Raw genomic sequence first — 16,506 nt, 5'->3', positions numbered from 1 at the left:
TTAGAATTGTTATTTCAAAGGAAGTGTGTGTTTATAATTTTCATGAAGTATAAAATTGTCTTCAGTAGAGTTTTACCAATTCATACTCTCCTTAGCATTGTGTAAAAGTGTCTGTTTCCATACACAATGTGTTTTCTAAGTGATAGGTGAAAATTTGTATTCCATAGTTTTAGTTTACATTTTCCTTATTATTATGAATGAATGAGATTGGGTACCTTGTCATATGCTTAAGAGACATTTGTAATTATCAGTTGCCCAATTCATATCCTTTGCCCATTTTTCTAATGTAGTATTGGTCTTCCCTTGTTGATTTGTATTTTTTTTAAGATTTTATATATTTTTTTGAAAGAGAGTGAGCGAGAGAGAGAGAGTGCGTGAGTGCACAAGCAGGGAAGAGGGAGAAGGAGAGGGAGAAGAAGACTCCCTGCTCAGCAGGGAGCCCTATGAAGACGAGGGGCTGGATTTCAGGACCTTGGGATCATGACCTGAGCCGAAGGCAGATGCTTAACTGACTGAGCCCCCCAGGCACCCCTTGATTTGTATTTCTTAAGAAAATAGCTTTTTGTGATATAATTTGCAGGTATTGTCTGTGATATTTTAATGATCATTTTATGCTTATCACTGCATTTCTTTAGGTGTGAAGAGTTGATGAGTATGAAAACTGAAAGGGTGATCATGTATAGGGAGATACTGTGAGTCTAGCTACTTGGGGCAGATGGTCATTAAATCCTCAGCGTATGTGTGTGCATGTGTGTGTGTTAACAAAAATATTGGAATGTAGGAATGATACTCCTTTCACAGAACCTAGAAATGAATTTCCTTCATTTTGATGACTTTGTGTATAGCTTTTCCAATTTCTTCAGAAATTCGGTTTTACAGAAATTATCAACTTACGGTTTAGTATCTTAACATTTTACATTTTTCCATTAAGTAAAATGCTGACTTTCTCTCATTTTGTTGTAGTTATAGTCTCCCTATCATACCCCTCGGGGAGAAGAGTGTGTTACATCCTTAAGAAAGTGCCATAGAACTTGATGAAAATATAAATCATGTTCTTTAGTAATTACCCATTAACTCTTTAATATACATAGGAGACTTCCAGTTATTAGGACTGCTATAATTCCCTGGGAGATTTTTATACCCTAATTTTCAAAATACTACTTTGGGGCTGGTAAATAGATAAAATCCCTTTTCTTGCTTTTCTCTGTGGTAAAAATATCTCCGAAAAGACATCGTGGCTCTTAATCTTTGTGGCTGATATACATGTTCTATTTATTGTAGGCAACATTTGTATTTTGTCACTTGGGAAATGAATTTAATAGTAATTTCTTTGAAAGCGTATTAGCATATATCGAGTAAAAAAAGGTTTAAGGAATTACTGAAACATATTCCTTTTTACACTTTTAAAAGTTTCTAACTGAAAACATGTACTCAGTACATAGAGGAATATTAATAAATGATAAATAGTTTTAAGTGGTTAACAGTATGGAGGAAAATGGTCATCATGGGAATGCTGTTATTAACATATTCATGAATATATATATATATATTTTTAAAGATTTTATATATTTACTTGGCAGAGAGAGAGCGAGCACAAGCAGGGGGAATGGCAGGCCGAGGGAGAGGGAGAAGCAGGCTCCCCACTGAGCAGGGAATCCAATGTGGGGCTTGATCCCAGGACCCTGGGATCATGACCTGAACTGAAGGCAGATGCTTAGCCAACTGAGCCACCCAGGCACCTCCATGAATATATTTATAAGGGTGGGCATTTATATGTGAGCTGATGATGAATCTACACAATTGAATTAAAATTGGCATTTGAGCATTTGATATACTTGTGATTCACAGAGTAGATTTTATTTGTTTATTTTTTTAAGATGCCAGAAACAGAAAGTGTTGGCATGGAGCAGTTCTAATTGCTAGTTTGAGAACGGTTATGTCAGAAATGCAGAGAGTTAATTGCCATGTGGTTGCTCACTTAGAACTTTCTCACCATATTCCAAGCACAAGTTGGCATCTGTTATTACATTTGTACATGCAAAATAATTTATTCAGAAGCTAGAATATAATTGACAGAAGCTTGCCACTAAAACTAGAAAAATATGTAATTTACTTTCAAATTACTCATTTATTTTTTCTGCTAACTAGAAAACCTGAGATTTCTAGTTGCACATTTGTTCAGGCTTGTTCAATTATAGTATTCACAGATTCTCAACTATTTTATTTGATTTATTTGTGAGTCAAGATTTTGATTTCATGAAGAGACTAGAGAAAGGTCTCATTTGGTAAAAGAATAAAATGTTTTTGTGGAGGAGTAAAAGTGTTCACAATCAAATCCTTACAGATATTTATTGGCTTATAATAACTAATACTTACTAAATGCTTAACATGAGCCAGGCTGCATTCAGTATTTCTTCTGTATTATTTTATGCAACATTAACAAAATCCAAAAAGTGGCTATTAGTATCTGCATTTTATAGATGGGAAAACAAGCCGAGGATTAGAGCAGTTAAATGACTTGTGTAAAGTCACACAGCTAGGAAGTGTCTGAACTACAGTTTCTGCTACTGTTCAGAAGAGTAAAGAAACGTGAAATTCTTGGACTATTCATTTAAACTATCTTTAGTATTATAAAGAGTGGATAGTTTTTCTTAGTAGCAGGGAGTTAGGGATTTTATCACAGCCCAGAGGTAAAGGTAGAGATGCGTAAAGGTGTAACAGTGAGACCATCTGGACTACATTTAGTCAGGGATGTGCTGGAGAACAGTAAAATTTAAGGTTGGGTGGGAAAGGGACCATGTGCTTCTCATATTATTCTACCAGAGTACTCCTAAGACACACAAGCATGAACTCATATTTCTGGACCAAGGAGACATATTAAATCATAACTCTTTCAGTTGCAAGTAACAGAAATCCACTCAAACTAGCATGGGTAGAGTGGGTAGAAGATTTACTGGCTCACATAAATGGGAAGTCTAAGGGTATGCACAGCTGGATCCAGTGTCTCAAAACCTATAATCAGGGCTGGCTTTCTCTCTCTCACTCCCCAGGATGGGCTTTTACTAAAAGGCAGGTAAGATGACAGTCTGTAGCTTAAACCTCACATTCTCTCAGTTCAATAACTCCAGAAGAAAGTCTTTTCTCTTAATTGGGGCAAAAATATCTTGGAGGAAAATTCAGTCATGTATCTGTTCAAGAACCAGTCACTGTGGTCAGGAAAATGGGCCCCACTGGCTGGGGAGGCTGTGTGTTCACCCTTGTGAGTGGGCAGTGAGGTGTGCCAGGCATGGGGTTAGCCGTACTCAAACCGTAGGGTTGTGTTCCCCAGTGGAAAGAAGGAAGGGGGAAAAGGTTTCTAGAAAAAACAGCAGACGCCCACTGAGGCATATACTGTTTAGTGCAAGTCAAAATGTCTTTGAGGTCATGCATTTTACCTTTAAAATCCACGTAAATTTTGTTTTATATGTCTGCATCTGTTACAATATTTTAAAAACTTAATTCCATGTGTGGATTGAGTTCCTGCAGGAAATGGATTCTGAGGGGTAAAATTTGAGTTCAGGAGGTCTTATTGGGAATGCTTTGGGGAATACCTGTGAGGGGGTGAAGGAGAAGCTGAACTCTGATGCCAGTATAGCAGGCCTCAGCCAGTCCCACAGAGAGCTCAGAAGTTGAGATGGCCCTTCAGAGTTGTCCCAAGGGAGGCAAGGGGGCCTGACCTGTGTACTTCTGCACAGACCGATGACTGGGTGTGGGCCACCCCAGAGATGGGGCATACCCGTGACAAGGCAGCTCCTTGCCTGCGCGCTGAGTGCAGCTCCTGGAGCAGGATTAGGCTGTGAGCCTCTGGCAGACAACACCTCCAGCAGCCAGTGGACGAGAGTACTTCATTCCTGAAGGGGGTGCGGGGTGTGCACCTGGGCAGCTGACCACAACCTTCATCACATTATCTGTGAGTAACATGTCATTATAAATGCTCCCTGGCATATCGCCGTACTGTTTGACCAGAGGTCCCCAGAAGTACAGGTACCCCAGTTTGAAGGCCCCAGCAGAGACAGGGGGAACCCATCATAGGGGAGTGAAGAGATAAACCAAATGAGGAAGAAACTGGAGCAGAAGGAACAGTTGAGAGACTTGCTGTAATCAGCTTTGGTAGTAGCAGTAGGAATCAAAAAAAGATAAATATTTTCATCTTGCCAAAGACCGCCCATCTTCTACTGTGTCCATACTGTTTGTTTTGCTTTCTGTTGTTTGGATCCTAGAAGGGCTAGAGACCATTGGAAATTTTAAAAAAATAATAATAATTAAAAAATATATATATATAGGCTTGTAAAAATGAGCTTCTCCTACATGTTTTCAGCTTTTTCCATTATCTTTTGGTTTATAGATCCTTGGTAAACAATATAGTGCTTGTCGTGGAATCAGCCTCAAGCTGACGGGGGAAATACGACGGAAGAAATTCAGTGCGGTTTGGGGCTCTGTGTGCTCGTGGTCACAGGTGGGGAGGTGTGTGGTTAGGGTGTTGGCACGTCTGTACGCACCTGCTCCTCTCAGGCATTCAGGTTGCCAGCCAATTCATGTTGATGCTGACTGAATCTTACTGACCTGTTCAGTAGTAGTATTACTTCATTTCTTCTGTGTGGTATTAGGCTTATTAATTTTTCTTTTTAATTTACTTATTTTATTATTTATTTTATCATCTGTTGACTGAATGAGACACTTAAATGTAATGTGAGCTTGGGTTACATGTTTATTTCCCTGAACTGGAGAGCATATTTTTCTGTGTGGCATAAATAGAGGTTTTCTTCTCCAGCCCTCCAGTGGATTCTGAGTTTAGAGAAAAAAATTCAGGTTTTCCTCTGAATAATTTTCCCTTTCATTGGGCTTCTTATTAAAGTTGACTTGATAAGAACTGTTGAGGAGATTTAAGAGTTGGACTGTTCTTGGCTGAAAGATCTTAATTCACTTATTCAATAAATACTTAGCAAGTAGCTACCAAGTGCAAGGCATACTTTTAGAGATTTGAGGAGCCCATCACTGAACAAAATACACAAAAATACATCCTTATGAAGCTTAAAATCTGGCAACGAGGGCACCTGGGTGGCTCAGTCGTTAAGCATCTGCCTTCGGCTCAGGTCATTATCCCAGGGTCCTGGGATCGAGCCCCACATCGGGCTCCCTGCTCCACGGGAAGCCTGCTTCTCCCTCTCCCACTCCCCCTGCTTGTGTTCCCTCTCTCGCTTGTGTCTCTCTGTCAAATAAATAAATAAAATCTAAAAAAAAAAAAAAAATCTGGCAACGAGAGGCAGGCAGTAAACATATTAAGTAAGTCATATACACTGTTAGAAGGCAGGATGCTTTCTGGGAAAAGTCATAGACTAGGGGAATTGCTAGGGGCAGGGCATGGAGCTTGTATAGGATGGTTAAGGTAGGTCCCAGTGAGAAGGTGACATTTGGGCAAAAATGATGTATGGGAATTAGCTATGTGGATATGTGTGGTAAAGCATTCTGGCAAGAGGGAACAGCCAATGCAAATGCCCTAAGGCTGGAGGGGGAAGAAATAGAGATGAAGTACTTATTCTCAGCTCTTGGTTTTTTGGGTTGGGGAGGGAGGAGCCCTGCTGCTGATAGAGACGTCATAGCCTGATAGAGTGCCTAGGTGCCCAGAGGGAGTTCACCTCCTTAATCTCTTTTCTTTCACTATTTTAATTACAAAAATCTAGAACGAACACTCTTCTGGTCAATAGAATAATATATACCTTAAGCCATTAATTGTTTTTGGGATACAGCCTAGATTACAGTCTTCATAGGAACAAAATAAATGTGTGTGTGCCTCTCCTTTTGGTCTCCTCTCTGCTCAGCTCTGATTTCAAAATATGAATACTTGATGCAGATTGTGGACTTGGGTTGAAAACTGTGGCTTTAAATCATCAGAGATTTTTTAAATGACAGCTAATAATCCCTAGCAAAAAATTAGGTATTTTGAATATCAGAAATATTGCTTATACCAGGACATCTGGTATGTCTTTAGACACAGAAAAACAAAGAATCCTGATTTTAGTAATAAGGATTATTACTCAGATTTTGACATAATGTTGTACCAGATATTAAGTGCCCATTATCTGCAAAGCCCAGTTACAATTCACAAACTGTTCTTTTTTCTTGTGTAATATCAATTCATAAATACTAATTTTAGCAAAAGTAAAGTACAACTTTATCCAGCTGTTTTCTAAGACTTTTCTAAGCCATTGGGGTCAGCAACAGGACACTTAGGTTCCCAACAGGACCATTCATCTGGTGTCCCTTCCACACATCTTCCCTCATGTCTGAGACCTCGATGCCACTTCTACCTACTTCACTCTGCTCCATCCCACCTGCGGGGAGACTGCAGCCATGTCATTTAGTTTTTGGGAGCCTCAGTTGTGAGTCCAGCCATAACAAGAGTTGTGCTTGGGGCCAAATATTGGCTGCTTGAAGGCTTAGCCCTTGTTAGCTCTCGTTATTTCCCCACAGCCTGCTGCAGCCAAGAGCAGTAGCCAGGACCATTGGAAAAGAGCAAGGCTCTGGATGAGGATTCGGGAATGGGCCTGGGGCAGTACAGAGAATTTAGAGGTACATGTTTTCGGAGGTGCTTTCCCCAGGGGCTGTAAATGCAAGGTTCTGCTATATTTAACTGATTATATTTTAAATACAGCAGCATCGTGAGGTAGATACTAATACCTTCCTCTTAAAGGTGGGGAAACATGGGCCCAAAGATGGTAATGTAGCATGACTCAGATAGCAAGTGTCTTATTACATAATCTCAAACAAGAAACCTGACTTCGTTTTAAAATACGGTTTCCAAAATGTTAAAAAATAAATAAATAAACAAATAAATAAAATACAGTTTCCCCTGCTTTCCAAAAGTTCACATTATGCCACTTCACTTTTACAGAAAACCTACATTATGAAAGACCTACATTAGGATGGTAATGGCTTTTTCCTTAAAAGCAAAATTTCTCTGGATTTCTCTCAGCTAGCAAAACAGTGTAGGTGCTAGTGTAGGTCTTCAATTAAAGTGAAGTGGCTTACATGAACTTTCAGAAATCGGAAGATACCTGTAATTATGGAAACACATTCTGAAACAAGTAAAAGTACTCCCCCCCCCCCCGCCATAATTTCTTCCTTAGCAAGAGAAGAAATAATGCATTATTTATACCATTTTCTTCAAATGTTCAGAGTAATTTTTTTCTTCGTATATTAATACTCCTATACATTATTAAGTACAAAAATAAACAGGTGGTGTTATTCTCATTTTGTGGAAGGTCAGTCTGAGATGTTGAGAAGCCAAAAATAAATAGTTTAGAAATGTTTTCTATTGCCGGGCACGGTGGCACACGCCTGTAGTCCCAGCTACTTGGGAGGCTGAGGCAGGAGGATCGCTTGAGCCCGGGAGTTCTGGGCTGTAGTGCGCCATGCCGATCGGGTGTCCGCACTAAGTTCAGCATCAATATGGTGACCTCCCGGGAGCGGGGGACCACCAGGTTGCCTAAGGAGGGGTGAACCGGCCCAGGTCGGAAACGGAGCAGGTCAAAACTCCCGTGCTGATCAGAAATGTTTTCTATTAAGTATTCATTATTTTCATGTAAAATAAACTAGGTTTCATACAGTACATTTAAACTCAGTCCACATACATTCAGGAAAATAGGCTCAACGAAAAGTAAAATATACTAGAGTTAATTTATTGTGAGTAGGAATGGTATAATGCAAACTGGTAATTAATAGGTGAATAGATGTTTTACTTATCAAGATTTTCTTAAAATTGCAAATGTTGGATTACTGCAGTTTCATGGGGTATAACATTGTGTGTCAACTATACTCAAATAAAAAAATTAAAAATTAAGCAAAAAAGGGTCCAAACTTGCAGTTCTAAGATGAATAAGTTCTGGAGACTTAATGTACAGCATGTTGACTGTAGTTAACAATATTGTCTTACGTGCTGGGAGGTTGCTGAAAGTAGATCTGAAAGGTTCTCACCACATACACAATAAGGTAATTATATGAGGTGGTGGAGGTGGTAATTTACCTTATTGCACTAACGGTTTTTACAATATACGCATGTATCAAATAATAAAAAGCATTTTATATATTGAAATTTATTCATGAAATTATTTGACAAATATATATGGAGCATGAAAAGTGCCAGTGCTTACATTAGCCCCTGAGAATAGACTTTTGCTTCATGAAACCTAGGGGGAAGGCACAAACAAATGTAAAATTACAGTGTAATAAGGGCTACAGAGGAAGGTGTATGGTGCTATACGCCATTGTATAGTAGGAAGATTTGGCTTTGGAAGAGGGGGAAGGAAAGGCTTTCCTGAAGAATTGGTGATTCTGTTGAGCCCAATATCTGAAGGAAGAGCAGAAGTAGGAATGAAAGAGACCAGATCTGGGGATGAGGAGAGGAGAGCATCCAGGGCAAGACCACATCAGAAATCAGGCAAAAATTAGATCGTGTTTAAATTAAGAGATCTGCAGGGGAGATAAAAAGAAGAGGGCTTAGGTTATATGGAGGAAGTAATATCTTTGAGATTTAATGGTGGATTGAATATGGAGGTTGAGGGAGAGGGCAGTGTCACTACAGCTTAGGGGTACAAATTAATGTGGTGACAAAGTTAGCCACAAGGCCTAGAAGGAAATTAGGATGAGCAATCTCAGTTCATCCCTCTGTAGTATTGTATTTAGTCTAGCCTACCATTGACTGAAATCTACAGAGAAGTAGATTCTGTACTGTTTCAATAACACTTCTGTATATACTTTGTCTGAAGGTATCTGTTAGAAATTTTAATTTGAGAAGGTGGCTTAATGAAATTTTTATACCTAAATGTTTTCTTTTTATTTTAATTGGTAGAATCTTAAGAAGATTCAAGAAATGGAAAAAAGTGATGAATCTAACACAGACCTGGAAGAGCTGAAAAACGCTGACTGGGTAAGGTAGTTGGACATTCTCTGTTTTGCTTAGTGTTGAAGACATAGTGTAATGTGTTTTTTTGGGTATTGTTTTGTTTTTTAAAGATTTATTTATTTATTTATTTATTTTGGAGAGAGAAAGAGTGCATGAGTGGGCGGGGAGGGGCAGAGGGACAGAGAGGGGAAGCAGACTCCCCACTCAACAGGAAACCCAACGCAGAGCTTGATCTCAGGACCCTGAGATCATGACTTGAGCCAAAACCAAGAGTCGGACACTTAACCAACTGAGCTACCCAGGCACCCCATAGTGTAGTTTTTTAAAATCCCTGTTATTGGGGCACCTGGGTGTCTCAGTCAGTTGAGTGTCTGCCTTCAGCTTGGGTCATGATCCCAGGGTCCTGGGATTGAGCCCCTCATCGGGCTCCCTGCTCATTGGGGAGCCTGCTTCTCCCTCTGCCCCTCCCCCTGCTCATGCTCCCTCTCTCGCTCACTCTCTTGCTCTCAAATAAATAAAATCTTTTAAAATAAAATAAAATGCTTGTTACTAAGGGCTGTAATACGAATTGATATTGTATGAATTTGAGTTATATAGTCTTATATTTGAGGAAATATCTACTTCCCATTTTACAAAATTAACTGGTTTTATTAAAGCCACCCCCAATGTCTTCTGAGAATTTAGGTGTTTTAAAATGTTGACCTAATTATATTACTACTTTAGCATACTCATAAGTCAAAACATAAGCTCTGTTTCGGGATAAGGTGTGAAACTATAATGTAGTCCGATGAATAGTTACTGGATTAGTGTTCTGAGGATGCAAAATGAATAATACAGGATCTCTGCCCTCATAAAACAGAAGACAGACTTTTAGCACAGATGATTGCAGTATATTTATGCGACACACTTTGAGTAGCCAGTTTTTCTGGCATGATTCTAGATCCTAGTGAAACCAAGAGTCCCTGCCCTCATACATGACTTAGAGTTGGGTGGGCATGACAGTGTTGAGGACAGGAGAGTCAGTGTCATGAAATTAGACTGAGGTATGCTCAGGTGTCAGTGGGAAGGCACATTTCAGGATTCTGACTTTTCAGGTTAAGGATAAATAATGGTTAAATAATGACATCATTAAATGAGAGACTAGGAATTGGGGGATATGAACAAGTTGCTTTTGACCATATTAGATTTTAATTGTTTAATTGTTTAATTCTTTTCTAACAGCTTTATTAAAGTATAATCAGCATGCAGTAAGTTGCACATATTTAAAAGGCACAATTTGATAAGTTTTGACATGTACACACACACATACATACCCATGAAACCATCACCATAATCAAAATACTGACCCCATCCATCACCCCCCAAGTTTCCTCATACTCCTTTGTAATCCTGCTTCCTGCCTCCTTTCTCCCCAGTTTCTAGGCAATCAGTGGTCTGCTTTCTCTCACTATAGATTAGCTTGCATTTTCTAAAATTTTATATAAATGTAATCATATATACTGTTTTTTGCTTGGTTTCTTCCATTCAGCATAATTGTTTTGAGATTTCATCCATGTTGTTGCCTGTATCAATAGTTTAATGTTTTTATTACTAGTAGTAGTCCATTCCATTGTATGGATCTACATGTGTTGATGTATGAATGTAAATATTCTTAATTTATTGATGATATCTTTACTGAGATATTTGGAATGAAATTAATCTGGAACATTTAAGAGTAAGGTTAAAAAACAAGTAGGCTGTATTATCTTATAAGTGAGTATTGTCATTTTAGAATAATATTGATTATCAAGTTTCCTTTGTGTAGAATACTCTGGTAGTCTTTTTCCAGATGTATTTCATCTTGGCTAAAAAATTTTAAATTTTTTTCTTAGACATGGAAACCAGATAAATAACTCCAGGTGGTCAGAATTTAGCAAACAGTTAATATAAACTTGAACTAAAAATTTAATTTATTGCCTTAAGGCAAGCTCTTTTAAAAACTAGTAGGATCACTGACAAGAGATGCACTAACTGCATAGAGAGTTCCATTTGCCTAGATCACCAGTCTGTTTCTTATAAGACCATTAAAATGAATTATTTAGAAATATTAGAAAGAAATGAGTAAAGAATGAGGAATAGAATGAGGGAGAGTTAGGATATTTTTAATGGCAGGATCTAAACATCTCAGGATCTCCCTGGTGGAATATGAGGTAAATAAAATCTCTGGGAATACATACAATGACAGTTGTATATTATTTTATATGCTAACTATGACTTTAATTTCTGAATTAAATTTCTGAAAATTTTTGCCAAATGATAATATATAAAGAACTGGCTATATAAAAGGTCTGTTTGAATCCTTTCATAATTATAGCAAAATCTTCAAATGTGAGTAATTATCCTCTAATTTATCTGTTTTGAGAATTCAAAGTTTCACATATGTCAGTTTTTTCTTAAAGCCTGGGGAGGTCAAGAAAAGAGACAGAATTTTAAAAGATGAGATGAGGGGGCGGAGCAAGATGGTGGAGGAGTAGGAGACCTGGATTTCGTCTGGTCTCAGGAATTCAGCTGGATAGGGATCATACCATTCTGAACACCTACAAACTCAACAGGAGATCAAAGAAAAGAATAGCAACAACTCTGAACAGAAAAGCGACCACTTTCTGGAAGGTAGGACGTGCGGAGAAGTGAATCTGAGGCGATATTCGGGAGGATAGACGGCAGGGGAGGGGCCTCTGTTGGCCGCTTCTGGCAAGTGATAGAGCCACGGAGCACAAAATCGGAACTTTTAGAAGTCGGCTTCGCTGAGGGACGTCGCTCCAGTGGCTAAGCTGGGGGTGGAAACCTAGTGGAACAGTGTGGTCTCAGGACCCTCGGGGTCACAGAAAGACCGGGGATGCCTGAGTGTGGCAGAGCTCCCAGGTATCGGAGTGGGGAAGCCGGCTGCAGAGATGGAGCCCAGGTGCGGGCTCTCAGCTCGGGGTTGCCATAAACTGTGATCCGGGGCACAGTCAGGCCACTGCTCCTCCAGCAGGGACCCAACAAGCGGCAGATCCGGGGAGACTCACCTTCTTCCCCCCGGGAGGAGAGGTGCGGGAGCGCACCGCAGGGATCTGCTGAGTTTGGAGACTCCTTGCGGGGTCGGGTGCCAGAGATAGAAACGCTCGGTCACAGGCCGGGTGAGCACGGAGTGCGGCCGGAGACCGGGGAGACGGGAGTGACTGACTGCTTTTTCTCTGGGGGCTCACTGAGGAGCGGGGCCCCGAGTTCTCGGTTCCTCCAGGGCGGAGAGTGGGAGGCCGCCATTTTCACTCTCTGCCTCCAAAGCTGTACGGAAAGCTTGCAGGGAACAAAAGCTCCCGAGAGCAAACCCGAGCAGATTACTTAGCCTGGACCGGGCAAGGACGGGGCAATTCCGCCTCCGGCAAAGACATTTGGGAACCACGGCAACAGGCCCCTCCCCCAGAAGATCAGTGAGAACAGCCAGCCAAGACCAAGTTTACCTATCAATGAGAACGGCAGAACTCCAGCGCTAGGGGAATACTGCACATAGAATTCATGGCTTTTTTATCAAAGTTAATTGTTTTTTTTAACTGTCTTTTTTTCTTTTTTCTTTTTTTTTTGAATTTTTCTTTTTCCCTTTTTCAACCAACATCTTATCAATCCCTTTTTTAAAAAACATTTTTATTTTTCATTTTAGAGTCATATTCTATCCCTTCATAGTAGTTACCCATATTTTTGGCATATATATATATATAAGTTGTTCTCTCTTTAAAATTTTGAGATAGTTTCTTCTAACAGATCAAAATATACCCTAAATCTCTAGTGTATGGTTTTTTTCTACTCTCCTGCCTGATCACATTCTCTCCCTTTTTCTTTTTTCTTTCTTTTCTTTTTTTTTAAATCATCTTCTTTTTTCAAACAACTTATCAATTCCTTTTATAAAATTTTTTTAATTTTCATCTTTACAGTCATATTCCATCCCTTCATCATATCAACCCTTATTTTTGTACATATATAAGTTTTTCTTTCTTTAAAATTTTGGGAGGCACTTTCTTCTAACAGACCAAAATACACCCAAAATCTAGTATGTGGCACTGATCTATGTACCAGCCTGATCATATTTGATCATATTCTGCTTTTTTTTGTTTTGTTCTGTTTTTGTTTGTTTTTATCTTTATCTTTTTCTTTTTCTTTTTTCTCTCTTTCCCTTTCTTTTCCCCTGGTGTCAGGTCTTTTCTGATTTGTTTAGAGTATATTTTCTGGGGACATTGTTACCCTGTTAGCATTTGTTCTCTCATTAATCTGTTCTCCTCTGGACAAAATGACAAGGCGGAAAAAATCACCTCAACTGAAAGAACAAGAGGTAGTACCGACTGCCAGGGACCTACTCAGTACGGACATTAGTACGATGTTGGATCTAGAGTTCAGAATCATCACTTTAAAGATACTAGCTGGGCTTGAAAAAAGCATGGAAGTTATTAGAGAAACCCTTTCTGGAGAAATAAAAGAACTAAAATCTAACCCAGTTGAAATCAAAAAGGCTATTAATGAGGTGCAATCAAAAATGGGGGCGCTAACTGCTAGGATAAATGAGGCAGAAGAGGGAATCACTGAGATAGAAGACCAAATGATGGAAAATAAAGAAGCTGAGAAAAAGATAAACAACTACTGGATCACGAGGGCAGAATTCGAGAGATAAGCGATACCATAAGACGAAACAACATTAGAATAATTGGGATCCCAGAAGAAGAAGAAAGAGAGAGAGGGGCAGCAGGTAATATTGGAGCAAATTATAGCAGAGAACTTCCCTAATTTGGGGAAGGAAACAGGCATCAAAATCCAGGAAGCACAGAGAACCCCTCTCAAAATCAATAAAAATAGGTCAACACCCCAACATCTAATAGTAAAATTACGAGTCTCAGAGACAAAGAGAAAATCCTGAAAGCAGCTCGGGAGAAGAGATATGTAACCTACAATGGTAGAAACATTAGATTGGCAGCAGACCTATCCACAGAGACCTGGCAGGCCAGAAAGGACTGGCATGATATATTCAGAGCACTAAACGAGAAAAATATGCAGCCAAGAATACTATATCCAGCTAGGCTGTCATTGAAAATAGAAGGAGAGATAAAAAGCTTCCAGGACAAACAAAAACTAAAGGAATTTGCAAACACAAAACCAGCTCTACAAGAAATATTGAAAGGGGTCCTCTAAGCAAAGAGAGAGCCTAAAAGCAACAGACCAGAAAGGAACACAGACAATATACAGTAACAGTCACCTTACAGGCAATACAATGGCACTAAATTCCTATCTTTCAATAGTTACCCTGAATGTAAACGGGCTAAATGCCCCAATCAAAAGACACAGGCTATCAGATTGGATAAAAAAACAAGACCCATCGATATGCTGTCTGCAAGAGACTCATTTTAGACCCAAAGACACCCCCAGATTGAAAGTGAGGGGATGGAAAACCATTTACCATGCTAATGGACACCAAAAGAAAGCTGGGGTGGCAATCCTTATATCAGACAAATTAGATTTTAAAGCAAAGACTGTAATAAGAGATGAGGAAGGACACTATATCCTACTTAAAGGATCTATCCAACAAGAAGATCTAACAATTGTAAATATCTATGCCCCTAACATGGGAGCAGCCAATTATATAAGGCAATTAATAACAAAAGCAAAGAAACACATCGACAACAATACAATAATAGTGGGGGACTTTAACACCCCCCTCACTGAAATGGACAGATCATCTAAGCAAAAGATCAACAAGGAAATAAAGACTTTAAATGCCACACTGGACCAAATGGACTTCACAGACATATTCAGAACCTTCCATCCCAAAGCAACAGAATTCACATTCTTCTCTAGTGCCCATGGAACATTCTCCAGAATCGATCACATCCTAGGTCATAAATCAGGTCTCAGTCGGTACCAAAAGATTGGGATCATTCCCTGCCTATTTTCAGACCACAATGCTTTGAAACTAGAACTCAATCACAAGAGGAAAGTCGGAAAGAACTCAAATACATGGAGGCTGAAGAGCATCCTACTAAAGAATGAATGGGTCAACCAGGAAATTAAAGAAGAATTAAAAAAATTCATGGAAACCAATGAAAATGAAAACACAACTATTCAAAATCTTTGGGATGCAGCAAAGGCAGTCCTAAGAGGAAAGTATATAGCAATACAAGCCTTTCTCAAGAAACAAGAAAGGTCTCAAGTACACAACCTAACCCTACACCTAAAGGAGCTGGAGAAAGAACAGCAAATAAAGCCTAAACCCAGCAGGAAAAGAGAAATCATAAAGATCAGAGCAGAAATCAATGAAATAGAAACTAAAAGAACAGTAGAACAGATCAACGAAACTAGGAGCTGGTTCTTTGAAAGAATTAACAAGATTGATAAACCCCTGGCCAGACTTATCAAAAAGAAAAGAGAAATGACCCAAATCAACAAAATCATGAATGAAAGAGGAGAGATCACAACCAACACCAAAGAAATACAAACAGTTATAAGAACATATTATGAGCAACTCTATGCCAGCAAATTAGATAACCTGGAAGAAATGGATGCATTCCTAGAGAAGTATCAACTACCAAAACTGAACCAGGAAGAAATAGAAAACCTGAACAGACCCATAACCACTAAGGAAATTGAAGCAGTCATCAAAAATCTCCCATCAGGGCGCCTGGGTGGCTCAGTTGGTTAAGCGACTGCCTTCGGCTCAGGTCATGATCCTGGTGTCCCGGGATCGAGTCCCGCATCGGGCTCCCTGCTCGGCAGGGGGTCTGCTTCTCTCTCTGACCCTCCCCCCTCTCATGTGCTCTCTATCTCTCATTCTCTCTCTCAAATAAATAAATAAAATCTTTAAAAAAAAAAAAAAAAAAAATCTCCCATCAAACAAAAGCCCAGGGCCAGATGGCTTCCCAGGGGAATTCTACCAAACATTTAAAGAAGACTTAATACCTATTCTTCTGAAACTGTTCCAAAAAATAGAAATGGAAGGAAAACTTCCAGACTCATTCTATGAGGCCACCATTACCTTGATCCCCAAACCAGACAAAGACCCCATCAAAAAGGAGAATTACAGACCAATATCCTTGATGAACCTGGCTGCAAAAATTCTCACCGAAATACTAGCCAATAGGATCCAACAGTACATTAAAAGGATTATTCACCACGACCAAGTGGGATTTATCCCTGGGCTGCAAGGTTGGTTCAACATCCGCAAATCAATCAATGTGATACAATACATTAATAAAAGAAAGAACAAGAACCATATAATCCTCTCAATAGATGCAGAAAAAGCATTTGACAAAGTACAGCATCCTTTCTTGATCAAAACTCTTCAGAGTATAGGGATAGAGGGTACATACCTCAATATCATAAAAGCCATCTATGAAAAACCTACAGCGAATATCATTCTCAATGGGGAAAAACTGAGAGCTTTCCCCCTAAGGTCAGGAATGCAGCAGGGATGTCCACTATCACCACTGCTATTCAACATAGTATTAGAAGTCCGAGCCACAGCAATCAGACAACAAAAAGAAATCAAAGGCATCCGAATCGGCAAA

The 16,506-nt window shown here is 39.4% G+C and overlaps 1 protein-coding gene across 3 annotated transcripts in view; it reads left to right on the top strand.

Moving 5' to 3' along the window:
• The window catches only part of SPIRE1 (spire type actin nucleation factor 1), a 208,903-nt gene that overhangs the window by 119,672 nt on the left and 72,725 nt on the right, over positions 1–16,506 (top strand). For all 3 annotated transcript variants that reach the window (XM_036121718.2, XM_036121720.2, XM_036121721.2), the window contains exon 5: positions 8,888–8,965. In XM_036121718.2, the coding sequence (XP_035977611.1) occupies positions 8,888–8,965 (78 nt within the window). The remainder of the gene's footprint in view (positions 1–8,887; positions 8,966–16,506) is intronic.

The sequence above is a fragment of the Halichoerus grypus genome, chromosome 13 (assembly GCF_964656455.1).
Source record: "Halichoerus grypus chromosome 13, mHalGry1.hap1.1, whole genome shotgun sequence".
NCBI classification, from domain to species: Eukaryota; Metazoa; Chordata; class Mammalia; order Carnivora; family Phocidae; genus Halichoerus; species Halichoerus grypus.
Note: the sequence above shows the minus strand (reverse complement) of the source record. Positions and strands in the feature narration are given on the sequence as shown.